General features: G+C 60.4%; 2 protein-coding genes and 1 long non-coding RNA gene across 12 annotated transcripts in view; 1 reads left to right on the top strand and 2 right to left on the bottom strand.

The window, feature by feature from the left end:
- Window positions 1-487: 487 nt before the first annotated feature.
- SCARF2 (scavenger receptor class F member 2) lies at window positions 488-12,124 on the bottom strand. Of its 3 annotated transcripts, none has more exons than XM_073790415.1 (11): window positions 11,872-12,124; window positions 7,000-7,058; window positions 6,796-6,897; window positions 6,105-6,624; window positions 5,785-6,003; window positions 5,526-5,654; window positions 4,815-4,918; window positions 4,625-4,742; window positions 4,238-4,392; window positions 2,981-3,133; window positions 488-2,198 (listed from the first exon to the last, which is right to left on the bottom strand). In XM_073790415.1, exons 1-11 carry the CDS (start codon window positions 12,033-12,035, stop codon window positions 1,288-1,290), a joined length of 2,634 nt encoding a protein of 877 aa, XP_073646516.1. In that variant the 5' UTR covers window positions 12,036-12,124; the 3' UTR covers window positions 488-1,287. The 3 variants fall into 3 exon arrangements, with proteins under 3 accessions (XP_073646516.1, XP_073646517.1, XP_033693307.1); XM_073790416.1 differs by having other exon boundaries at window positions 4,238-4,368; window positions 11,872-12,123; XM_033837416.2 differs by having other exon boundaries at window positions 4,238-4,353; window positions 11,872-12,121.
- Window positions 12,125-12,207: 83 nt separating this feature from the next.
- On the top strand, window positions 12,208-23,684 carry LOC117307666 (uncharacterized). Of its 2 annotated transcripts, none has more exons than XR_012325279.1 (3): window positions 12,208-12,613; window positions 13,654-14,656; window positions 20,014-23,684. It is a non-coding gene; the product is annotated as an uncharacterized lncRNA (long non-coding RNA). The 2 variants fall into 2 exon arrangements; XR_012325280.1 differs by having other exon boundaries at window positions 13,654-20,272; window positions 21,647-23,679.
- Window positions 15,503-25,674, bottom strand: part of KLHL22 (kelch like family member 22) — a 26,569-nt gene continuing 16,397 nt past the window's right edge. For 5 of the 7 annotated variants that reach the window (XM_033837424.2, XM_033837418.2, XM_033837423.2 and 2 more), the window contains exons 6-7: window positions 18,458-18,691; window positions 15,503-16,413 (exon numbers count right to left, since the gene is read on the bottom strand). In XM_033837424.2, the coding sequence (XP_033693315.1) occupies window positions 16,048-16,413; window positions 18,458-18,691 (600 nt within the window). In that variant the 3' untranslated portion in view covers window positions 15,503-16,047. Of the gene's footprint in view, window positions 16,447-17,837; window positions 17,932-18,457; window positions 18,692-25,674 lie in introns of all 7 variants that reach the window. The other 2 variants (XM_033837419.2, XM_033837421.2) reach the window with 2 other exon arrangements.

Below are 25,674 nucleotides of genomic sequence, written 5' to 3'. Positions count from 1 at the left end.
CAGGGAGCCCATTGAGATGGACAGCGGGGCTCTGTGTGGTGCCAGACTGTCTTGTTTGTGCCAGATGCGGCCCGGCTGGAGGCTGTGCCCGTGGCCCGCTACCCCCTGGCCCCAGCCTCTGACCCGCCCCAGCCACACCAAACAGCTCGAGGCCCCCAGTATAACAGCAGTGGGCAGTGGGGAAGGTGCAGGGCAGAAGCAGCCCCATGCGCTGGCTCCTTCCTCGTAGCCAAGGGTGCCACTCTATCTGCTCCTACACACCCTTCATCCCAGGTTGCCAGTCCAGGATGGGGTGGGCCGAGGTGGGTGCCCAATAAACTTGATAAATAGGTGAAGGATGGGCAGATGGACATGACCCACTTCCAACATAGTCCTGGGAGACCCACACCTGGGCTCCCAGGCTCCACTTGGGTCGAGGGATCCTGGCACAGTTTCTTTGGGGGGGACATCCTCGTCAAGAGGCCCGCAGATAGGAAGCAGTCAGAGCACGGGGAGAAAAAAGGCACTTTATTAAGAAAGCTTTGGCCAAGCCCCTGCCGGGAGGAGCCCATCCTGGGGCACCCGGATGGGGTGGGAGCAGCCCTGCCGGGGGCCTATAAATACATCTCCACAGGCCACTGGAGTTGCCCCTCGGATTCCCAGGCATGTGGGGTGGTGGGAGGCCATCAAAACCAGCTCGACAGCAGAGGGGCCAGGGCTGGGGAGGCTGGGGCTGGGAGAGCGTGGGTGGGGCTGGGGTGGGTGGGGAGACAGCCAAGCCTCCTGAGGAGCAGAGACCAGCCCTCCTCCCCAGGCTCCGGTCAACCAGATGCCCTGGGGCTCGGCCAGTGGAAGTAGCCTCTGGCTAGGGTCACAGAAGGGAACCTCCAGCCAGAGGCGCCAGGCCCTGGCCAGAGAGAGACTGCCAGGGTGGAAGTGCTTCTGGCCTCAGCCAGTGAGAAGGTGACCCAGCCAAGGCACTCTTGGCCAGTAAGAGGTGTTCTTTAGGCAGAGCCCTCCTGCCCTTGGCCTTTGAGACCCGGGCTGGTGGGAGCCCTCCACAGGCAGGCCATGGGAAGGGAGGGGCCAGCAAAGCGTCTGTCAGGCCTTAGCCACTGGGATGGGGCTTCCTGCCCGAGCGCGGGACCCCATCCAGGAGGGCCGTTGGGCCTGAGCCAGTGAGACGCAGCCTCCCGCCAGGCTGCTCTGGGCTGGGGCCCCCGCGGGAGACGCCGGGCGCGCACGGGACGCGGGGTGACAAGCAGCGCTGCTAAGCCGAGGAGCTGCAGGCACGGCGGGGCCGACCTACTACAGGGTGGGCGCGCCCGCTCGGCCCGGCTCGCCCGCCACCTCCCGGCTCTTCTTACGAGGCGGCTTCTGGATGGGGGTCTTCTTTCGGGGGGTGTCGGATCCGGGCGCGCCCGCTGCCGCCTTCTCGGGCCCTGGGGCCTCGGGCGCGGGGGGCGCGCGGACCGGCGAGGCGGGAGGCACCGAGCGCTTGGCCTTCTGCGGCGGCGCCGGCTTCTCTCGGGGGCCCTGCGTGCCCACGGCCCCCTCGGCGCGGCCCAGGCTGCGAGTCTTGTCGCGCAGCTCGGCGGCCAGCATGGAGGCGGCCTCAGGTGCGCTGCGCGGGGGACCGCCAGCGTCCGTGGGCTCTGAGAGGCCAGGGCCACGGCCCCGCGCTCGAGCCCGGGGCGGCGAGGGTGCGGCGAGGGCCGGCCCCTCCTCTGCCAGCCCCGGGGGTCGCGGCGTCGGGTCGCGGGCCCTAGGGTTGCAGGGCTCGTCCGGCCGCGCCGATGTGTCGCTGGGCGTCCGTTTCCTCTTGCTGGGGCTGGGAGCGGCCTCGGGGCCCGCGGGTGGCGGCGACGGCGCACGCGCGGCGGCGGCACCGTGCTTGCCGTGGATCCAGGACACCTTGGGCTTGGTGGCGGGGTCGGGCGGCGGTGGCTTCCTGCGCTCGGGCGATGGCGAAAGCGACAGGCCTCGGGCCTCGCCCCGGACCCGGGCCGGCCGGGCCTCACGCCGGGCCACACGCGCATACAGCGCCCCGCCAGGCCCGTCCCCGCTCGACGCTGACCGCTCGCTGTCGGAGGACGCGCGGAGGGGCGTGGCCTCCTCCGCGGGCGTAGTCACCGGTGCAGGGGACGAAGCCAGCGCCTCGTTAGGGGCAGTGGCTGGGGCGATGGGGACCTCCGCGTCCCGGCTCTCGGTTGCCGCCTCTGACAAGGGACGAGCGGGGCGGTCACCTCCTCCGGAAAGAGCTTGGCCCCCCAGCCTCCAAGAGCAAACCCTCGCTGGCGCCCCGCCTCCCCTCCTCTTCCCGCCCTAGCTGGCGCTCAGTCGCCGTGGCATCCAGACATGCCTGGCACATTCACTGCACTGACCACAAACTTAGCTCAGAGCCCCGGAGGTGGAGGGCTGGGGTAGTGGGGCTAATTCCTGGGTTGCAGCCCCAACTCGGCCTGGACTCGCACCCCTCCCCCACCACATCCCCAGCCTGGGGGGCCACCATCACCACATTTGACCCTCGATTCATAGTCCTTCTTTAAGAGAAAGGCCTTCTAAGGCTCAGAGGTTAGTCACCTGCCCAAAGTCATTCACGGGGGTGGTCTGGGGAAGAGAGAGGCCAGAAGCCCAGCTATTCAGGCTGCTTCTTGATGTTTGTGAGCCAAGGCTTCAGGTGAAAGTGTGTCCCCATATCCTGCAAACCCCATTTCCTGTCTCCTCTGCCACCTCCTCCCCAGGCCCGGAATTTTCTCTGCCTGGTCTCCCCAGAAGTGAACCTGGGCTGTGGCTACCTCCCCAGACCCTACCCCAGTCTGGTGCTAGGCAGCAAAGAAGCCCACTCTGCAACCTCAACTGTGTATCCACCCCCCAGTTAACAGCATCACTAGCCCTTCCTCCCCATGCTGCCTGTCTCTTAGAGCACAGAAATTTCAGCTGGAACCTTTCACTGGGTCAGAGCGAGAGGGGTCCTCACCCCAAGCAGAGGGGCACTCACCCTCATGGGGTACACAGTATACGGGGCCTTCATCCGTGGTGTCAAAGGAGGAGAAGGAGGCCCGGGAAGACCATGATGGCGAGGGCTGCTCCAGCCCCGAGGGTGGCTCCAGGAAGCTGCAGTTGAGCGTGTTATCCAGGTCGTGATGGGCCACTGGGGAAGGAGGGAGGCATAGCTGCCAGGGGCCCCGCCTGCCCCAGCCAGTGCCCTCGCCAGCCCTCCTGCCACAAATGATGGAGGGACCCAAGCCAGCCCTACCCCAAGATAGTGGGTGGGACAGGCAATTCAACAGGCTAGTGTACGGCCAGGGAGCTGAGTGAGGTCGGGCCGAAAGTTGGGAAAAGAGAGAGCACCTGGCTGGGAGAGCCCATCAGGGCCTCCAAGCCACGCTTCAGACCCTGTCTTGCAGCAGTTTTTGAATGCAAATGTGCAGTGGTGAGGCCACCCTTTGCCGCAGCCGTCTCAGCAGGCTGCACCCCTAGGCACGGCCTCCACAGACATAGACCCCACAACGGGGGAATCCCAGAGGCTGGCCAGCCCGTCCCCCTCTCACAAATGGGATGTGGGTTCCAGCCCCCACATCTGTGCCCATAAATCCCACTCTGCTGAGTGGGCCCAGGGGTTTTCTCAGCTGTCTGCATCTTTACCTCCCAGGAGACTTCATCTCCCCATATCCCTCATCTTTGGAAACAAGTGGGAAAGACGCAGAGAGACTCCACCCCGGTGTGAGTCAGTGCAGGCAGAAGGAGAGAAGCAGCATCGCCCCGCACCCAGCCCCGTCCTGAGGTAGGGTGGGGGCCGAGGGACCAGCCTGCCCACTTTCCAGGAAAGACCCAGGGCACAGCTGGGGATCCGGGCCGGGGGCGGGTCTTCCTGTGGCAGGGCATTCCCACTCACAGGTGCCCGCGTCCACCTGCAGCTCGCATCAGGACCGACAGTGTACTCACTCCCGCAGACTGCGGGGGCCTACCGGCCGCGGATGTCCAGTCCACACTGCCCCACCACACCACACATGCAGTTACTCACAGTCAGCGAGACAGGGCCCACACCTGCCCGCACACGTAGGACCCCTGCCTTCCTCCAGGGCTCCCCTGCATCCGCAATCCTTCTTTCCTCCCCCTGGTCGCACCTCCCCACGCCCCCACATCGACACTCAAGGCCCCGCAGTTCCTACACCGACCCCGTCACACCCATTTCCCAGCAGCCTCCTGCGTCGGGGGGTGTTCCCCGGAGACTCCTTACCTACGTCATCCTTACCTACGACCTTGGGCAGCTTCTGCCTGCGGAGAGGGATCCGGGGCAACTTCATGCTGATGCGGCTGAAGCGCCCGCATAGGCGCTGCGGCGCCTTCTTCCTCCCAAGCGAGAGCTCCCTGCGGGGGCGGGGGCTGAGCGAAGGGGCGGGGCCGTGCCTGTTCCAGAGGGGCGGGGCGAGCCCGTGGGAGCCCACCCACAGGGAGGGAGAGGCCTGAGCGGAGGGGCGGGGCCTAAGGCCGGGAGAGGCCCAAGGGAGCAGAACCTCAAGGAGGGCGGGGCCTGAGCTAACGAAGGGTGGGGCCCCCCAGGGCGGGGCCGGGAACGGCGCGCCGCGCTGCAGTCCCCGCACGGCCGGAACCGGGGAAGGGAGGGAGCTGGAAGCCTCACCCGCGCGCGGGGTCCTTGCCGCGGCAGGCGCAGCAGCAGCCGAGCAGCGAGAGCAGCAGGCCGAGGAGCAGGGCGAGCAGCGCGCCCGCACCCATCACACCCTTTCGCTGGTTGGTCTCTGTGGGGGTCACAGGGTCAGCGAGGTGCCGGCAGCCCCCGCGCCCCCGCCAGGTCGCCCTCACCCACTCACCCAGGCGGCAGGCACCGGTGACCGGGTCGCACGAGTCCTCGTGGCAGCTGCAGGCCTGGGCGCAGTCCACGCCGTGGAGCCCGGGCGGGCAAGTCAGGTTACAGCTGCGGGGGCGCGAGGTCAGGGAGGGGCGTGGGGTCTGGGAGAGCCAAGCGGCCCTCGGTTACGCCTCCCGCCCTCGCCCCCGCGGCCAGCCAGCCCCGGCCCGGCCCCGGTTCTCCATTCTCTAGGGACTGCAGCCCACCCCCACCTCCAGCACACCCTGAGCGATCAATGTTTTGGAAACAAATGTGTGCACTCCAGTGGGACGGAGTCTAGGGGACGGGCCGTGGACACTGGCCGCAGTGCCCATTGCTGGGGCTGACTCTTCTGTGGGGGGAAAAGGGGCTGCCAGACGAGACCCTTGGCTGTACGTGGAGGTCCCTGCTCATTCCACATCATCTCCGGGTCACCTCAGCCCTGCAGCCCTCAAGGAACCCACTGGCCACAGGCTGACCTGGTTGCTAGATCCCGCTCGAGAGCTGGCTCCACCCAGGGCAGGAAGCTGCCCCAAAGAGCCTGTTGTCTCTCCCTAGCTGAAGTATGGGGGCCAAGGCTGAGGGGCCAAGCCTGGGTCCCGCCTGGTCGGCCAACGCAGCAGCACCTGGGGTCTGGCTGGAGCCCAGTGCCGGATACAGACCCCTCAAACCCCTTGGGTCCCCGGGCACTCACTGGGGCCCGTGGACGCCCGGGCTGCACAGGCAACGTCCCGACTGGAAGTCGCAGTGGCCGCTGCCGCAGTCGGCGCACACGAACGCGCAGTCCTCGCCGTAGGTGCCATTGCTGCACTTGGTCTCACACCTCGGAACGCGGGGAGGAGGCGTCAGCGGAAACAGGCAAACGACCCTTAAGCCCACAGAGCCCTCCGTGGAGGGCAATCGGGGGAGGCCGGCTGGGGGCTGTGTGTCTGAGGCGGACACGGGTTGCTCACCGGTCACCGATCCAGCCCGCGTTGCAGCGCGTGCACTTGCCGGTGACGTGGTTGCAGGCGTGCCCGTCGCGACACGGCGGGCAGCGGTGGCCGCAGCCCTCGCCGTAGAAACCGGTGGCGCACGGCTGGTCGCACTTGGTGCCGTTCCAGCCGGGCTCGCACGTCAGGCAACGGCCCTCGGCCACCGTGCATGGCTGCTGGCCCTTGCACTGGCCGCATCTGGGGAAGGGGCAGGAGGCTAGGCGGGGTCCCGGCCGCCTCACCCCGGCTCCCTCGGCGCCTGCCCCTCCTCTCCCTCCCCGGCCGGGGCCCGCGCTTACCGGCGGCGGCAGCCCAGGCCGTAGAAGCCGGCAGGGCAAGGCTCGCGGCAGTACTTGCCCCGGTAACCGGGCTCGCACGCGCACGTGCCGTCCACGGGATGGCAGCGGCCGCGGAAGCACTGGCAATAGCGCTCGCAGCGCGCGCCGAACGTGCGCTCGCGGCACTGGCAGCGGCCGCTCTGTTGCTCGCACGGCGACGTGTTGCAGGCACACTGGTTGTTGCAGCTGCGGCCCCACCAGCCTGCGTGGCAGAGGCACGCGCCCGTCTGTGGGTCGCAGCGCGACGTGGCGCTACAGTAGCACGCGCTGGCGCACTGTGGGCCCCACCAGCCAGGCTCGCAGCGACACGCGCCGCTCCGCGGGTGGCACGCGCCGTGCTGGCATTGGCACGCATGCTCGCAGCGTGCGCCCCAGCGCCGCGCATGACATGTACACTGGCCCGTCACGTCCTCGCACTGCCCGTGTGGGTGGCAGACACACAGCTCCTTGCAGTCGGGACCCCAGAACTGGCGCGGGCACTCTGCAGAGCGAGCGGAGAGGGTGGGAAGCCCAGGTGCTCGCGACGGGGCCCAGACCCAGCCCGAACCTGCCCGCGTCCAGCCCCCCGCCCCCGGGGACCCACTCCCGACTCAGGCCCCGCCCATCTCTGGGATCCTGCCCCACTGCCCCGCCCGCCACAATCCGCGCTCACTGGTGTCGCAGTTGGCACCGAAGTAGCCATGGCGGCAGCGGCACTCGCCCGGCCGCACGCACACCTCGTTCTCCGAGCACGTGGAGTTGCCTTCGCACACAGCTGTGGACGAGACGCGCCCAAGTCGTCCCGAGTTCAGCCCCCACACTATCCCTCCTCTCCGTGACCCCGCCCCCTGCCCAAGTCCCAGGGTGCCCTACTCACCGATCCCACACTCGTCCCCCTGCTGCCTCCAGCCGGCGCAGCAAGTGAGCTCCTGGGAGCTGCAGGCAGAGAGAGGGCGCCTGAGCTCGGGACCCACTCCTAGTCCTCGCTGGGTCCCCCAGTAACCTCCACCCTGCCCTAGGGAGGTGGTTATAAAGGCCCTCATGTGTGCCCGGCACTGCTGTAGGTTTGGGAGACTCGAAGCGAATAAGACACAAATTCCAGCCCTCTAGAGCGGACACTGGGAGGCGGCAGATGGCAGACCACCTCCAAGAACTTCCCAGTTCCCTCTACAAGGGGTCTCGCCACTCCTCCTGATCTGTGCCCTCTTCCCCCATCCACTAGGCCAGAGAAGAGACCCCACATGTCCCAGGAGGGGCAGCAGTGAGGTGGGGGTGGGGCAAAGGTCCCTGGGCCTCCAGGACCTGCTCAGACATGGAGGTCTAGGGCATCCCTGGGGGTGGGGTTCTGGCCAGATGGGTGTCAGGGATCCAGATATGACGTGACCTGGGCAGTGCCAGGACTGGCTGGGCCGGGTGGGCACATCTGGATGCCCAACTGGAGCACCAAGGCAGATGGGTTGTCTCTGAGTGTGGTGGACACAGCGAGGTGTCCACTTGGAGAGGGGAAAGGTACACCCAGGGAGTCCTCCATCTGAGTAAGGAAAGTAAAACTGAGGGCTGCAGAGCACCAGGGCGAGACTTGGGCTGGAGGAAGGCAACGTTAGAATGTCCTCTCCGTGAACTTTCATAAAATCTTGTTTAATTTTATTTGGCTTTACAAGGTACAGTAGGAGGTAAAAAATTTATGTGTCCCATATCAGGGTGGTGCAGCCTCCCAAGGCCTGGGCTTATGGGGTGTGTAGGCACAAAGGTTTGGAGGCCCTGCCCAAGTGAAGCCATGGCCACTGGTGAGGGCCATGAGGGCTGAGGTGGGGTGTGCCCACACTGTGGGGCAAAGGAGGCTGAGAAGGAACAGACACTCAGGCTGCAGTTCTGCAGGGTCCCATCAGACCTAGAACTTCAGCCAAATGCTAAAGGCACATAGCCACCATTCACACTTCAGAGAAAAGGAGAGGGCCTCTTGGGAAGGATGTGAATCTAGAACCGGGATATGGTGATGGGAGGAGGTGGGAGGGGCCTGAGCACCCTGGGGTGGGGGTGGGATGGCCTGAGAAGGGAAAGGCTGCAGCTGCCCCATATCACACCCCTCAGAAGATGCCCCCCAACCGTTCCCAGCTCGAAATGATCACCACACCCTGGATGGGGCCCCCGGACTCCAAGGGAGCCCCCTCTCCCAGAAAGGGCTGGATTCTCCTTTGGGCCAAAGATATGGGACCTGGGGAACAGGATCCATAAAACCCCAAACTTCAAGGAATGGGCCACCTTATTTTCCACAAATAAAACTGGAAACCAGAGACAGGAACTCTAAGCAGGCCTGGATTTTCTGGCCCCCATTGTCCCCACCCACCCAGCTCCGAGATGGCCATCTGTAGGGAGACCCAGGTCCGAGGGCCTATCACCCTCCTGCCTCTTCTGCCAGTATGAACCCAGGTCTCCAGATGGAGAGCCTCTGTAGAAGTCCCTCCTGCAGGCAGCCTCACCAGATGGCCTGCTGGGATGGCCCAGGAACACTGACCACCTTCCATCCTGGACGACCTGGCTGCATGGCTCTGTAATCAGGTTGGGAGCCTGGTTTTAGGGCCACACTAAGCTGGATTGGATGACTGGGTCTGCCACTTGCTGTGTGACCTTGGGCACAGAACTTTACCTCTCTGAGCTCCAGCTGCTAAATCTGTAGAATGGGGCCCATAGGTTTGGCAGGAGGATTAAGAGAGTCAAGATGTGTCCAGCACAAACTATGAGCTCAGCCGAGGCTGTGCTGTGAGCTCCAGCCCATGCTGAGCAGGCTCTAGGAAGTCCCTGAGTTCACCTGGTCCTCCCAGCATGGCTGGTGCCCAGGCCCCACCCAACAGAGCTAACAACCCTGCTCCCCGGCAGGACAGAGCCCACGTGGAGGATGAGTCTGTGGGACTTTTCCTTCTGGGACGGGCTGGCAGAAAAGGCTGGGCTAGGTCGGCAGGCCCATTTTCTCAGATCTTATGAAAGTGAGATGACAAGAAAGATGGCCCAGTGCAGGGGTAGCTCCTACACTAGGGAAGGACCCTGGGGTGTCAATCCAGGCCCCTCAGCAAGCAGGCTGTGCTGCAGGCTGCCCCCCCATAGATCACTGTTACTGCAAATGAAGCTGCGGTGATTTAAACCTTCATCTTGAACCTGCCCAAGCCACCTCGGCAAAGCTCCCCAAGAGCACTGCCTGCTCACTGTGCCAGTGTCTGTCCCATTCTCTCCCCAGTCCAGACAGGAAGCTCCTCTGCCTCCACGCCCCCTGGGACTCCATGCCTGCCCCACTCTCCTCCTTCCCCCCTGGGCACCCCTCCCCTGGTTTCTGCCCCACCCCCCCACCACCCCCCCCCCACCCCGCCTCCCTCCCCTGCTCTGTCCACTCTAGCTCCCTGGGGAAGCTCCCTAGGTCCCATCCAGACACTGACAATGCCTCGGAGGCCTCGAGGGAGGCCCTCCTCCCCACTAGCCCCTCCCACCCCGAGTCTTCTCCATCTCAGGGTAAAGACTGTCCTTCCAGGCTGGGAGGCTGGAAGGGGACTCTGCTCTCTCCCAGAGTGGATCAACTGAGAAACACGCCAGCTCTACCTTCCAAACTGGATCTAGGATGGGACAGGCCACTTGTCCCCCGCCCAGCCTTGTGAGAGCCACCCTCACCCTCCCTGGTTCTCTCCCACCTTCTGCCCTCCTGCCCCAGTTCATCTGCCACCTGACAGCCAACCCAGGTCACATCCTGCCCCTCTTCTGTGCAAAGCCCACGGGGGTTCCCATCGCCCTGTGGCCTCTCCTCCACCATCCCTGTCCCAGCCCCCAGGGCTCCTTCCTGTGCTTCCAACAGGCCCTCTGCACTCAGGGCCCTGCCCCAGATGCCACCCTGCTCTGCCTCCTCTCCCACAGGCCTCTCTCACTCATCACTTCCCACTGGGTCTCCCCAACTGAACACCTCCTCCCCAGCCCTTGCCAGATGTCAGATGATTTGCTGTAAATCTCCTCCACACAGGACAGCTGTATCCCTGCACCAACAACAGGCCTGCACACATTAAGTGTATGGGATTTTACTGACTGAGAGCTGCTCCCTGCCCTAGTCCTCCTGCCTCCGGAGGGAGGGAATGCTAATGGGAACCTGGCAAGGCCCAGCCTTGGGAAGGTAATGAAGAGATGGTCCAGACCCTGGGGGGGATGGGGGAGTGCCGTCTTTCCCATTAACCAGCTCCACACAGGATCACAGTCATCCCTCCTCTACCACCACCCCCCCCCCCCACTGGACAGGAGTATGGACTGGCCCAGAAAGGTTAAGCGTTGTGCCCGGGGCCACTCAGATGGGGAGAGGTGGCACCAGGATCTGAAACCCAACCCAGGCTCTTGGCTACTGGAACAGGCCGCCTGATGGAACATCTCGGGGAGAGGGGGAGTGGAGGAGGCTCCGGACAGCTCTGGCCTGCCATCGGATCCCCCCACCCCCCACCCCCGGCACGGACCCCCACAGGGAAGGAGAGCCGAGGCGGAGGGACAGGGCCGGCGACGATCGCGCCCTCCCACTCCCCAGGCGGCCCCGCCCGCCACAGCCGCTGCATTCCTGGGGCCGGGGAGGCCCGGGAGGCCCGGGAGGCAGCGGCGGCGGCGTCGACGTGAAGCAGATGGCGGGCCAGGCCGGCCCCCGCCCCAGAGGCGGGGCTCGCAGCGGGGAGGGGTCTGCGCGCCTCGGGATCCGAGCTCGGAAACCCCGCGCGGCCCCTCACAGCCCCTTGTCTGCCGCGACCGCCTGCCCCCGGACGCGGCCTCCCTGGGCCCTGCGGCCCAGGGCGCCCCCACCGCACCCGCCAGGAGCCCGTGATGCTTCTCCAGCTTCCCGCCTGCCTGGCGCCCCCGGCCCGCGCCAAGGCACCCCCTCACGCCGGCTCCTCGCCCCCGCGCGGAGATGCCCTTGACCTCGCAGTGGCCTCTGACAGACCGACCGGGTCCTCCGACTCTTGCGCCCACTCCTGGGTCCTGGCTTGCGCTCTTCGACCTCCGCGCAAGGTCCTGAGCCCGGCGCCCTCCGGCAGAGCCTGTCCCCTCCTGTCCCACACTGGCTTCCCCAGCCCGGCTCCTCGTGGCGCCCACCTCTGCGCCGCCCCTCTGCACCCCGTATCCCCACCCGGGAGTCCCCCATCCTCCCGATGCCGGCGCACGTCATTGTCTCTCTATTCCCGCTTCTGGGCCACTCTGAGCTCAGGCTCCTCGACGCCCACCTCCATAACCACCCTCTTCCCACCCGCGCCCGCTCTTTCTAGGACACAAATCTGTCCTTCCGACTCGCCTGCCTCAAGACCTCCGCGGCTCCCTCTTCTCAGGAGCCTCGCTCCATCTCTCCTGGACGCTCACCCTCCCTCCATCACGGCTCGAGCCACACTCGTGTGTCTGGGCCCTTGCACATGCCATGCCATGGGCTTGGAATGAGCTTCCCGTCTTCTTACGGCCTTCACAATCCGGCCCAAGGGTCCCTTTTCCTGGGTCTGAAATCTCGAACCCCGTGTGTCAGCCCTCTGGGCGTCCGCTGCCCTCCGCTCTACCCTCGGCCGCTTCTCGCCCAGGGTATCCTCGGACGCACCGTCGTGGCCCGGCGCCCGGGCTCGGCCTGGAGCGGAGCCGGGGTCAGCGAGGGCGGCCCGAGGGGCCCGCGCGTTTGGCTCAGGGAGGTCCTGGGCGCCCCCTCCCCCCGGCCCCGGGTGTCCCTCCGGCCCCCTCCCCCAGCCCGGCCGGCTCCTACCCGGGCGCGCGGCACACGTTGCGGCCGCGCGGGCTCAGCTCCTGGGGCGCCGCGGGGCCGGGTAGCAGCCAGAGCAGCAGCAGCAGCGGCGGCAGCGGCGGCGGCGGCCCCCCGGCTCCCCGGCGCCGCGCCGGCCCGGCCCCCCGGGGCCCTGCGCCCTCCATGCGGCGCGGGGCAGGCGCGGGGCGGGCGCGGGCGCGGGTGCGGCCGCAGCGAGAGCGGCCGGAAGCGGAGTGCGCGGCCGGGCGGGGGGCGGCAGGAGGGGCGCCGGGCCGGGCAGGAAATTCCACATCGGCTCCCTGATCCAGGGCCAGCCGCGGCCGGCCAGGCGGCAGCGCCCGCCCCGCGCGCCAGACCCCACCCTCCGGCCGCGCCACCGCCCCTCCGCGCGGCCCCCGCCCCCACGCGGCCGCGCGCAAACTTGGGGGCGAACTTGGAAGGGGCCCTCCGGAGGAATCACCGGTCGCCTTGCCTTTCCCTCCCTTCCCCAGACACCCACCAGAGAAGCGGCCCCTGCGCGCTCCCGGCGAGGCCAGGCCCGGGGCGGGAAGCGGGTGGGGACCAGGCGCGACGCACGAAAGCCCCCTGGCCAGCGGCGCCTCGGAACCTCCAGGTCAAGGCTGCAAGCCGGCTTCTGCTCCCCCCGTGAGGCCCTTCTATGTCCGGCTGTGCGGTCAGCGCCTCCCGAGCGCCGGGCGCAATCAAAGCCTGCAGCGACGGCGGAGCCGGATGCTTGAGGCCTGTGAGTAGACTCGGTCTGGACCAGAGAGGCCTGGGTGAAGGGGCCCCCGTAGAAACAGACTGGAGAGATGTTGGGAGCAGAATGGCTCCGCGCGGGCTCTGAGAGAATATGGAGGTAAAGGCAGGTGTCGGAGGCTGAGGGAGGCGGTATGGTGGTGGTGGGGGGACAGCTCCAGGACTGAGACCCTGCCTGCAGCCCCTGTCAAGGTGTGACGATGGGCTGGAGGCCGCTAGTCACCAAGGAGAAAGTCCAGAAGGTGGAGTCAGGGCTGGAGTCGTGGGAGCTCCTGCCTCGGGAGGGGTGGGGTGACAGCACAGAGCAGTGCAGGGGCAGCAGAGAAAGGGGGTGAGGAGGGCCTAGGGGGACCAGGAGGAAGAGGAACCCTGGGCCCAGGAAACAGAGGGGTCAGACCCAACCCCAGGCCCATGGGGTGGGCAGGACGGGCAGGGCTGGGGATGGAACAGAAAGGGGGGCAGACAGGTCCCCGAAAAGATGAGCTGGGCTTTTGAGGACCTGAGAGTTGGTGGAAGGGCCTGGGCAGGGAGAGGGCAGCTGCTGAGGAGGGGAGGTGGCGTCCTGCCTCAGTTATGCGGGGGCCCCATCTGGAAGGGTGGGGCTGGCGGAGGGGGCCTGGAATAAGGGCCACTGAAAGGCCCAAGGCTGTGGGCATCACCAGGCTGGCAGAAGTTGGGATGGGAGGGAGCTTCGGAGGTTAGGGCCCTTCCCTGAGCCATTCTGGTGCAGGACGGAGGCACAGCTGGGGAGGGTGGCAGGGAAGTTGCACCCATGTGGTCATGAATGCAAACACTTCTCTGGGACAAGTAAAAAGGCCAACCACTTCTGGGCAGCTCTGCCTGTCCATGGCCCTGAATTCAGCAGTGCCCGGGCCCCTCCCATGGAACCCCCGTTGGCTGCCAGCAATGGAGGCCAGCAGAGGTCTGTGTGGCTGCACTGTCTGCCCAGCTCCTGACTTTAGAGGCATCGCCCTAGCTAGACTGGGTTCATGGACAGGCATCTCAAACTCCCTCATCTCTCCCCAGGGCTGCTTCCCGCCCCACAACCCCACCTCTGTGGGGGCAACACCTGAATGCCTGAATGTCACAAATCTCTACCCACCCCATCCGTGTACCACCTGTGTCTGGTGCCCGCAGGACAGGACCGTCACCAGCCTCGTCTCAGACCCACAGCCCCCCGCCTGTGTCCTGTCGCAGCCACCTTGCACTTGATGGTGAGTTCAGGTGTTGAGGGCAGGGCCCACGTCTGTACCAACCACCACATCTCCATCAGGAAACTGAGTGCAGGTGGAGTGGACGATCGTCTGTCTGCCCAGCCTGTGCCAGGTGAATACCAGGCTGAGGAAGCTGGGGGTTCATAGGCACCCATATGACTGACCAGCATGCAGACCGTGGGAGCCAGGAGCCTGGGCCGACCGGTTCTGACTGGGATGACTTCCTGGGGGAGGCCAACTTTGAAGGGTGAGGATTTTGCAGACAGAAAGGGATGAGCCACGAGTGAAGCAAAGGCTTGAATGCAGGGCCTGAAAGCCTGCCAAGCTGGCAAGCTGGCTGCCTGGGCCCAGGGGCAGGAGCTGGTGGGCTGCTAGCGGTGGGTGAATGCTAGACCGAACAGTGGCAGGGCTAGGCTGCTGCCCAGCTCTCAGGATCCCTTCCAGGGCTCATGTCTACCCCACCCCATGCCCTGTGGGGCCTCACAGACCTTTCCCCGCCTCCACTGCAGACCAGAGGTCTCTTGCAAAAGCTGTGCCTTGGTGTCTGGGTGGGGAGATAGCACTGGCAACCTCGGACACATTTTGGGGGCGGAGGCAGACATTTCTGGCTCTCCTTCCCAGGAACCTCTGGGGTCTGCAGGGACTGCAGCCCTGGCCTGCAAGGTGCTGGCAGAGACAGGAAGTGCTGGGTTCCTACTCCAAACTCACATTCCCACACCTCACCCTTGGGAGCAGGAGGATGACACTGGAGAAGTGGCCATCCTGTCCCACTGGAAGCGACCATCAGAGTCAACCCTGGGCTTGCCACCTGAAGAGTAAGTGCATGATGTCACGTGGGCTTAGGGAGTAGGGCACGTTTCCTCAGAGGTACCTGGGCCCCAAGACAGCAGTCACACACACCGCGACTGCCTCGCCCCCACACCCATCTTTAGGGTACCCCCAAAGGAGTCCAGAGCAGCTGGCTGCCTGCACCCCCCATGCCCTTCCTCCCACCAAGGAGCACACACCGTCCCTCTGCCCCCCTCTTCCATGGCAGGGCGCCAGGGCAGCAGGCTCTAGGCAAGGCACAGGGACAAAGACCCAGCTGTCCCAGGTGGCCGGGAAAGAACAGAGAACAGAGCACTGGGGGTTTTTCCAGATCCATGCCCGGGCCTAGGGGTCTGCAGGGGGTGTGGTACGAGGACCCCAAAGGAGGGGGGGTGTTCAGATGGAGGCTGGGCTGTGCAGAAGTGAGGTTGGTGCTGGAAGCCCTGCCTGCCCACAGGTCCCACCTGCTGGAGCATGGCCCTGGAGACTCACTTGGAGGAAATGCAGCGCCCCCTCCCCGCTACATGCTCAGATGCAGGAGGTGGGCAGGCCCAGGCATCTCTCTCTCCCTCCCTAGGTGCTAGGCTTTACTTGGGGCTGAGATGGCCACCTGGGATTGGACTAAAGTTCAGAGAAGAGGTCCTCACCAGGGAAAATGCTCAAGTGGGTGGGCAACCAGCTGTCACCAGACTGCGGCGGGCGTCCTGGTGACACCCTTCTAGCCTGGGGGTGGGCTCTCGGCCTCCCATCGCCCCCAACAGCTCTGCCCCCCAGAAATCAAGCTTCCAGGGCTGCAGCCTTGGACAGGCTGTGAAAGGAAGTGAGGCCATGGCCAAAGGAAAGCAATGCACACCTCGTGTAAGATGATTTATTTCATTTATCAACAACATGGGGGCCGAAAAGCCCAGCTAGAGGGCATCATTTTATCACAGAATCAGCCTCAGGCAACCTGATGGATTTCTCTCCCCCTCCGGCCCTGGGAGCTGCTAGGCAGGCGATGGGCTCAGCACGCCCCCTCCCTGCCGACGAGAGGGACAAGATGTGCCCTGGCCCCCTCACCAGGGGCCAGTCCCCAGGTCCCTTGGGAGAAGGGCGCCCTCTCGGCCCAGTAGGAACCACAACCAGGGAGCAGGGAGGCCAGGACAGCTGGTGGTGGCACAGCCCGTCCCTGCTGAGGAGGAGAGAGCCCGGTGAACTTCAGGGGACCGAGCCCTTCCCGAAGGTTTCCCACTGTGGGGTGATCCACAGCCACAGGTCTGCAGGGCCCCAAAAATACCTGCCGATGGGAGGTGGCGGGAGGGAAGGCCGCTGCTAGCCTGGGGTCAAGTGCTCCAGGGCAAAGTGCTGTGGGGGAAGCTGGGAGCTACCACCCCCCGCACCCCCGACCTGGCCTGGGACCCTAGTCCTCACTGGAGTTGTCGAACTCCTCCCAGTCAGACACACTCATCACCTCAGAGGCGAAGTCCGGGTCGGCCTGGCTGCGGTCAGGCGTCCCGCGGGGCGGCTCAAGGAGCAGGGACCGCGGCAGGGTGAGCACGCAGGCCGCCAGGCCCGAGATGGAGTTGTCCAGCTGTGGGCCCTCCTCCCAGCAGTCCTTCTCCACGTCATAGATGTGCACATAGCCAGTGCGGCTGCCCCGGTTGTGCGAGCGGCCACCCAGCACGTAGATCCTGTTGTCTAGCACAGCGATTCCGGGCTCACCGTGCCCTGCTGGGAGCGGGCAGACGGATGACCACTGCCCGGACTTGCAGCTGTAGCAGGCCACCTGCAAGGCAAGGCCCCAGGCTCACATATGAGGCTGAGGGATGCAGTGGGGCTGTGGGCAAACGCACCCCCCAGAGGAAGGGCTCGGGCCAGGCTGACGCTCTGGCCCCTCAGCCAGCCTGTGGCCCCAGGCGTGTGGGTGTCTTCCAGTTGGTCTGGGGGTGCCAGCTCACTCCCCTCCGCCACTGAAGCTGAAGACTCAGACCCCATGCACACCCAGCAATGGGGGAGGTGCAGATAAAATAAGGAAACAGGTGCTTGCTAACTCATGATGACCATCAACATTCTCTTGGGGGATCCCTGGCGGTCCAGTGGTTGGGACTCAGTGCTTTCACTGCTGGGGCCTGGGTTTGATCCCTGGTCAGGGAACTAAGATCCCACAAGCCATGCAGTGCAGCCAAAAAAAAAAAAAAATCTCTTCTCTTCAAAATTACTACAAACAGTAAACAAATACATGGGAAAATGTTCAGCCTACCAGTAATCCAAGAAATGCAAAATAAAACATCAGGGACAAATTGTCAGCTGTTAACCAGCAGCCACTGGGGAAGAAAAGGCACAAGCCCGGGGCTGGTGGAGGCGTGGTGAAGCTGTCCTGCTGTGCACCTGTCTGACCAGCCAGCACAGCAACGTGCAAAATTATCAAGAGCCACTCGGACACTACCCTCTGACTCAATGATGATCCCCTCCGGTTCACCAGCCGCAGGAGGAGGAATGGCCTTCCAAGGAGCCTGTGCTCAGATCTCTGGGACTTGTATTACTTTACATGGCAAGAAGGACCCTACAGACTCATTAGGGTGGGGACATGGAGATGGGAGGTTATCCTGGATTTTTGGGGGGACCCACCTAGTCACACAAGCCCTTGGAAACAGAAGGGAAAGTCTGGTGGGGGCTGAAAAGGGAGGGGAAGCTGCCGCTGCTGGCTTAGAAGAGGAAGGGGCCTGACCCGGGGGACGTGGAGTCTTTTAGAAGCCAAGAAGGGCTTCAGGCCACAGCAGCCAAGGAATCGGGACCTGAGTCCTACAACCACAGGGAACTGAACTCCACCGACACCCTAAGTGAGGAGGATGTGGATCCTCCCCAGGCCCCACAAAGGAAAGACCCCTGGATTGCCGTCTGGTAAGAGCCACAGGCGTGTAACACACTTGTGTTGATTTAAGTGGCTAAATTTGTGGTGATTTGTCCTGGCTGCAATAGAAAATGAAAACGCTAGAGCCCAATGGTTCTCAACACTGGAGGATCCCACCCAGGAACTTCCAACTCAGTGGGTCTGGGAGGGGCCAGAGAATCTGCATTTCTTATGAGTTCTCATGTGATGTGGGTGCTGCTGGCCCGGGGACCACACTTAAGAGAACCACTGCTCTCACCTCAGGAAATACCCCAAAATACCCAAAAGCTCTATAAAGCAAATATTACTTGAAATGTTACCTGGAATAGCCACAACTTGACCAACCCAAACGTCACCAGTTTGGTGGAATTCTGCACAGCCACTGGGTGGGGTGGGGGTGGGGTGGTCATCAAACTAGAAGACACGCCCACAACAAACTTGAGCCAGAAACCAAATGGGATGATGCTCTTTGAGGACAATTAAGTGGAAACCATGCACAGGTAGGAGGGCTGAAGCTAGTGGCACAGGGCCAGGTTATGGGAGTTTTTCTTCACCCTTCTCCATTTTTTCAAAGCTCTGCAATGTGGTTACATTAACTTTATGTAATTAAAGTTTTTAATAATAATAAAGACAAGTGAAACTCTTCCGTGTGATACTCTAATGGTGCATACATGCCATCTGTCTAAACCCACAGAATGTGCATCACCAGCAGTGACCCCGGGCCAGTGTAGGGTCATCGGTTATAACAATGACACCCTCTGGTGGATGCTGAGCCTGGGGAGGCCATGGTGTGTGGGGGCCGGGGGCACACGGGAAATCTTCCTGCTCAACTTGGCTGTGAGCCTAAAACTGCTCTAAAAATTAGTCTGTTACAAGGGAAACCTGCCCCCACGGCAATTTTTATCGGTGACTAGCAGAAGGTAGGCACCCTGCCGCTCACCTGGTGCACGTCCCTCCTGTAGCCCGCATCGTTGTTGCTGCCCCCGACCACGTACAGCTTGTCCAGGAGGGTGGCCATGCCATGCCAGGCCCGCCGCACTGGCCCGTCAGCCAGCGTGTGCCAGGTGTCGCTGCCCGGGTCATAGCAGTGGGTCTCCTTCAGGTAGTCCTCGCCCCGGCGGCCGCACGTGATGTACATCTTCCCATCCAGTGTGGCACCCGCGTGGGCGTACACCTGTGGGCCGGGAGAACCGGGGGTGTGCGTGTGTGCACGTGTGTGCGCGTGCGTGTGTGCAGCCCTGCTGACATCCTCCTCACGGTCTGACTGGATCTTCGCTGGGCACACCATCCTTGTCCCCCACCCGACCTCTTCCCAGTGGAAGATGATTCAGGGCCCTGAGGTGACGCTGGGCTTCTACAAGAGTAAGAACAGAATCTCTGTCTTTCCCCTGCCCCTAAAGGTGACAGCTGCACGGGGACCCAAAGGAAATCAAAGCCTTGTCTTCACTGAGGCCCTTGGTCGCCTCCACCTTTCCCCCACCCCTGACTCCACTTTCAATATCTGCTTGTTTGGGGCTTCCCTGCGGGCACAGTGGTTAAGAATCCGCCTGCCAATGCAGGGGACACGGGTTTGAGGTGGTCCAGGAAGATCCCACATGCCGCAGAGCAACTAAGCCTGAGCACCACAACTACTGAGCCTGCGCTCTAGAGCCGGCGAGCCACAACTACTGAACCCACACGCCACAACAACTGAAGCCTGCACGCCTAGAGCCTGCGCTCCGCGACAAGAGGAGCCACTGCAATGAGAAGCCCACACACTGCAATGAAGACTAGCCCCAGCTCACCTCAACTAGAGAAAGGCTGCACACAGAAACGAAGACCCAACGCAGCCAAAAATAAATAAAAATTAAAATTTAAAAAAAATCTGCTTGTTTGCAAATAACAAATGATATGACCTGGTGAGCACAAAAGTGAGGTACAAAATCAAACAAACAGCAGTCTTCAGTAATGGGAGAAAACTCACCCCCTACTTTAGATTTTGGTCCTCAACCTCACCCCTGCTTTCCACTGCACCCGGGAGGCACACCCTCTCTGCCCAGCCGGCCCCACTGCCTCCAGGCCCCCCTCTCACAGCCCACAAGGGCCTCCTGCTGTGCCCGTGTGCTCTGCCAGCAGAGATGTCCTGCAGGACCGGGAAGCCCCAGGGCCTGTGTTACAGGGCCGGTCACTGACACCCAGGCTGTGGGTAGCACAGCAAGGGGCTGGAGAGGTGGATGGGGCAAAGGGCAGGGGACAGAGCAGTGGGCAGGAAACACACCATGGGGCTAGGTCTTCTCCCACCAATGGTGGGCATCTGGGGAGGTGTTTTTTTTTAAACTAAAGTTTTCATCTTGAGGTAAGTGTAGATCCACATGTAATTGTAAGAAATACAACCACCCGCATCCTTCACCCTGACTCCCCGGGGGAAGAGCTTGTGGGCCTCAGCACAACATCACAGCCTGGGTGCTGACGTCGGCTCCATCAAGACTCAGGACGTTTCTGTCTCCCTCTTTACAGTCACATCCACTCCCCACCCTCCAGTCCCTGGCAACCACCACCTGTTCCCCACGTTGTCGCTTCCAGAGTGTGGCTTGAATGGGATCATGTGGTATGTCACCTCCGTGACAGGCCGCCCACGTCAATCTGCAGACCCAGAGTTCCTCTCCGACTCCAAGCGACTGCTCTGCACCGTGTACCTGCCTGTTTGGTGAGCCTCTCGCCCATGGAAAGACATCTGACTGGTCTCCAGTTTCTGGCTATTACCAATAAATCTGCTGTAAGTATGTGTTCAGAGTTTTTGTTTCTCTGGGGTAAACGTCCAGGATGGTGACTGCTGGGTCACATGGCAGTTGGAAGTTAACTGCACCTAGTACTGTCACATTTGCCATTTCAGCCGCTCGACAGTCTCCCTGCTGTGGCGTCCAGTCTGCATCCCCTAACTGCACGTCTACATCCTCCCCGTTGAAGCGTCTCCTCCCGTCTTCTGCCTTCTTTCCAGCGGGTCCCCGTGTGTGTGTTTCCCAACGAGTTTTGAGGGTTCTTTACACATATTAGATCCTAGTCCTCTCCCAGGTACTGGTTTGCAAACATTTTCTCTCATGCTGCAGCTTCCTCTCATCCTCCTAACGGACTTTTGCAGAGCAAAGTTCTGCAATTTTGATGAAGTCCAATTTATCATTTTTTCTCTTTATGAATCATGCTCTGGGGGTCAAGTCTAAGTACTCATTGCCTAGCCCCAGACCCTGAATATTTTCTTCTACTTTCTCTAAATGCTGTGGAGTTTTGTATTTTACATAAGTCCGTGCACCATTCTGAGCCAATTTTTGTGTAAGGTGTGAGACTTGGGTCGATGTCCATTTTCTTGCCTATAGATGTCCAGTTGCTCCAGTACTACTTGTGGAAAGGTAATCCTTCCTCCATTCAACTGCTTTTGCATCTTTGTCAAAACTCAGCTGGGCATGTTTCTGTGGGTCTATTTCTGAGTTCTCATTCTGTGCCACTGATCTCCGGTTCTATCCCTCTGCCAATACCACAGTCATAATTACTGTATCAAGTATATACGTAGTAAGTCTTAAAACCAGGTAGATGGAGTCTTCCCACTTTATTCTTCTTGAAAGTTACTTGGAGTATTCTAGATCCTTTGCCTTTCCATATAAATTCCAGAATCTCATCTACATCTACAAAAACTCTTGCTAGGATTTTCATAGGAACTGTGCTGTATACCATATATCAATTTGGGAAGAACTGACATCTTTGTGTCTTGGAATTCATAAACATGATATGTTTCTCCATTTACTTACATTTCCTTTTATTTCTTTCATCAGCACCTATACTTTTCAGCATATAAATCCTAAAAATGTTTTGTTGGATTTATACCTAAGCATTTCATTTCTGAGCAACTGTAAGTGGTGTTGTATTTTTAATTTCAGTGTCAACATGTTCATTACTAGTATACAAAAATACAGTTGGTTTTTATATGTTTATATAATATCCTGCAATCTTACTAAACTCACTTATTAATGCAAGAATTTGGGGGGGTACATTTAGATTTTTTGACAATTTTGTCATCTGTAGAGTCAGTTTTATTTCTTCCTTTTCAACCTGTGTGCGTTTTCTTTTCTTGCCTTATTTCACTGGCTACACCCTCCAGGACTGTGATAAGACTGGTGAGAGCAGACATCCCTGTCCTGTTCCTTACCTTAGGAGAAAGCATTCCATTCAGTCCTCACCAGTAAGTATAACGTAGTGGTTGGAGTTTTGTAGATGCTCCTCATCGTGTCAAGGTAATTCTTCTGTTATTTTTTTCTATTGTTACTTTGTGAGAGTTTGATCATGAATAGATGCAAAATATTATAAGATCCTATTTCTGCTCTGATATGATCATGTGGTTTTTAAGACGGTGAATTACACTGACTGAATTTCAAATATGGAACCAGCGTTTGGTCATGAATTTCTTTTGTAGGGAGAGGAGCTTCTATTTGCTAATATTTAGTTAAGAACATTCATATATATGTGTATCTATGACAGACTTGTTCTTTTGCGGGGGGACTGTTTTATCTGGTTTTGGTATCAGGGTAATATTAACTTCAGAAGATGAACTGGGAAGTATTCCCCCTCTTCTATTTTCTGGGGAAAAAATCATGCAGAATTGGTATTAACTTTTCTTTAACTGTTTGGTAAAATTCTCCAATTAAACTATCTAGACCTGCAAATCATTTCCTTAACAAGTATAGGCCTATTCATATTCTACTGAGTCTTGTGTGAGTCGTAGTAGGTTGTGTTTTTTGAGGAACTGGTCCATTTCATCTAAGTTGTCGAATTTACACACGTAGAGTTGTTCACAGTATCCCCTTATTATCCTTTTGACGTTGGCAGGGTTTGCAGTAATGCTCCCATTTCATTCTTGATATTTTAAATTGTCTTCTCTTTCTTCTTTGTCGGGCTTCCTAGAAGTTTGTCAATTTTATTGATCTTGTGGAAGACCCAGTTGTTTCACTGACTTTCTCTGTTTTTCTGCTTTTAACTTCATTGATTTCTGCTCTGGTGTTTATTATTTCTTTTTTTCTGCTTGCTTTGGGTTTCATTCTGCTCTTATTTTTCTTTTTCTAGATTCTTGAGGAGCTTAGATTACTGATTTAAGATTTTTTTTTTCCTTCCTTAATGTATGCTTTTAGTGCTACAAATTTCCCTCTCAGCACAGCTGTAGCTGGGGTGCCACAAAATTTGACGTTTTCTTTTAAAAAAAAATATTTATTTACTTATTTGGCTGCACTGGGTCTTTTTTTTGTCTGCGTTGGGCCTTTGTTGCTGAGCACGGGCTTTCTCTAGTTGTGGTGAGCGGGGGCTACTCTTTGTTGTGGTGTGCGGGCTTCTCACTGTGGTGGCTTCTCTTGTTGCAGAGCATGGGCTTCAGTAGTTGTGGCACGCGGGCTCAGTAGTTGTGGCACATGGGCTTAGTTGCTCTGCAGCATGTGAGATCTTCCCAGACTAGGGCTCAAACCCATGTCCCTGCATTGGCAGGCAGATTCTTAACCACTGTGCCACCAGGGAAGCCCTGCATTGGGTCTCAGTTGCAGCATGCAAGATCTTCGTTGTGGCATGTGGGATCTTTCATTGAGGCACCCAGGCTTCTCTCTAGTTGAGGTGCATGGGATTAGTTGCCCCGCGGCATGTGGGATCTTAGTTCCCCGACCAGAGATCAAACCCGAGTCCCCTGCATTGGAAGGTAGATTTTTAACCACTAGACCACCAGGGAAGTTCTGACATGTTGCCTTTTCATTTTCATTCAGATCAAGGTATCCTCAGGTCCCCAGATCCCTAGCTGGTCTGCCATCTTCTTTCAACCTTTTTGAGTCTTTACACATAACGTCCAGAGTTCTGTGTTGTACTGAGCAGGAGGAACCAAGAAGGACACATCTACTCTACCTTTCTGAAGGTGCAAGTTCTCTGGGAAGGTTTTTAAGTGAGCAGAGAAGGGCTTCTGCCGAGACCTCCTTCCTCTCCTCCAAAAGCATGGGATGGCCACCCTCAGGTCTGGGCCGTGCAGAAGAGAACCTCTGACTGGAGGACTCTGCCCGCTGCTGGGGCAGGGAGCTCTCAGTCCACTGGGGGCACATCAGTGACCAGTTCCTAAGGATGCCACGTGGGTGGGACCCTGAGAGACAGGTGGGAGGGAGGGAGGAAGGGAGGGAGAGAGGAAGGGAGGGAGGGAGGAAGGGAGGGAGGGAGGAAGGGAGGGAGGGAGGAAGGGGTCCGCCCCGCTACAGGCCCTGCAGACACCCTGAAGGCCTCTGCAGTGGCTGCACACCCACGTCTCCAGACCCATGGGCCCCCTGCCTCTCTGCTCCTCCTCTGGCCTGGCACCGCCCCTGCTCCTGAGCTGATCACCCCGCCCATGGCTAGCACCGCCCATCTCCATCTCTAGGCTGACATCCCCGAGCCTGGCTTTCAACCGGATGTCCCCAGCATCTCATGTTTGTCACTTTCCACATGGAGCCCCTCCTTTCCTGTTCACACCCGAGCCCACCTGTGCTCTGAGAGAGCGGCCTAGCCACCACACAGCTGCTCACACGGGTGGCCTGGGAGTCTCCATGTCCTCTCATTCCTAACCCATCAGCAAGTCTGGTCAGTTTACCTCCAAGCGACACGTCGAATCTGCCTGTCTCCCTCGTCCCCCACAGCCTCCACCACAGCCCACACTACCCTCGCCTCTGTCCCGATCACCCAAGTGCCCTGGCCCTGCTCCCCTAACACCCTCTCTTCACATGCATTCCCCATGCTTCCCCTCTTCCTCCCGGCCTGGAAGGTCCTTCCTGCCTCTCCCAATGGCTGCCTGTCTTCCGTGGACCTGGTCTCACTGACATCTCCTCAGATGGACACTCCCCAAACAGTCCAGCGAGGTCCATCCTGCCGGAGCCCCTCCTTAAGCACCACTCAGCTCGGCTCTCAAGGTCCTTTACTCATCTGTTCACAGCGGTTGAGAGTGGTCTCTCCCACTAAGTTGCAAACACCATGGGAGGACCTTGGTCACTTTTTATCACCACTGGATCCCCAGGACTTGGTATCCAGAAGGTGCTTAATAAATAGCTGCTGAAGGAACGAACGGATGAAGGAAGTTAGGAACCTGGACACCAGGGAGAAGCTGGCTGAAGGCTGAGGCTGCCCCTCTGTGGCTACGCTGAGAAGTGCAGCCTCCCCGCCGTCCAAAGAGCCCCTGGAGCCCCTCCCCCACTCCCCTCCAGGACAGAGCTCAGGGTCCACCACCGCCCACTAGGTCTCAAGGACCCCTGGTCTTTCCCAAGAAAAACCTCTCTTCTGAACAGGCAGGGAGTGCCCTCCAGCGGGGCTTCCTCCCCAAAGAGGCCAAGGAGCAGGAGGCAAGCTGGCTTTCCCTGCCTGGGAGGAACTGCGGTGGGAGCCCTGGGCCTTCCTTGGAGCCTCGTGGACTGTGGAGAGGAGCTGGGCCCATCAGGGAGACCCCTGGGCTCCCGAAGTTGGAGTCTAAGGCCCTGGGGCTCAGGAAAGGGTGATAGGTAAGGAGGGGAAAGGAGGGGAGGGGAGGAAAGAGGGTCAGGGAGGTAGTAGCTCCTGCCAAGGCCTCGGGGCCGGTGCAGCGGAGCCCGGAGGAGAGCCATCTTCTCCGCTGGGGGAGTCAGGGTGCCCAGTGGTGCTCACAGGCACTGGGACCCGAGGTGCAGCAGGGACCAGCAAGGCCCCCTCTTGCCCTGGGGTCTCATGTCTGGTTTGGGGACCAGGGTCTCAGCACCACAAGCCCATAAGGTGAGAGAGATACCCCCCTTAAAACATCACTTTTGCACAATGAACGTATTTTTCACATCTTCAAGCTGGAACAAACCAAAGTATTGTGTAGGAAACACATGATTTAAAAAAACAAAGAAACATGTAAAATATAACTTCTAAAGTGTTTCTGGCTTCTTGAAGGCCCCGTCCTTGGTGGGGGGTTGGGGGGAGGTCTGAGGCCACTGGGCCCTGCCTCCCGCATCCCTCAGGTTTGACATCTCTGGACTTGTTCCAGCTCATCTCAGCTGTGCTGAGGAAGAGAAGGGGAAGGCTTCTGTCCACATTTGACTGCAGGGTTAAAGCAGCTACCCGGGCCAAGGTGGCGAGACCCAGACGGGGGTGGAATTTTGGGGAAGGAGGGCTCTTCTGAGGCGGCTG

The sequence above is a fragment of the Tursiops truncatus genome, chromosome 13 (assembly GCF_011762595.2).
Source record: "Tursiops truncatus isolate mTurTru1 chromosome 13, mTurTru1.mat.Y, whole genome shotgun sequence".
Lineage (NCBI taxonomy): Eukaryota > Metazoa > Chordata > Mammalia > Artiodactyla > Delphinidae > Tursiops > Tursiops truncatus.
The sequence above is the reverse complement of the archived record's forward strand: the minus strand, read 5'-3'. Positions and strand labels throughout refer to the sequence as shown.

Excerpts from the sequence above, each read along its gene's own strand:
- SCARF2 (XM_073790415.1), bottom strand. The coding sequence starts at position 12,035 with ATGGAGGGCGCAGGGCCCCGGGGGGCCGGGCCGGCGCGGCGCCGGGGA. Across the intron at positions 6,625-6,795 it reads CGGTGCCAACTGCGACACCA|AGTGCCCGCGCCAGTTCTGG; the intron begins GTGAGCGCGGAT and ends CTCGCTCTGCAG. Across the intron at positions 4,743-4,814 it reads CACCGGTGCCTGCCGCCTGG|AGACCAACCAGCGAAAGGGT; the intron begins GTGAGTGGGTGA and ends TGACCCCCACAG.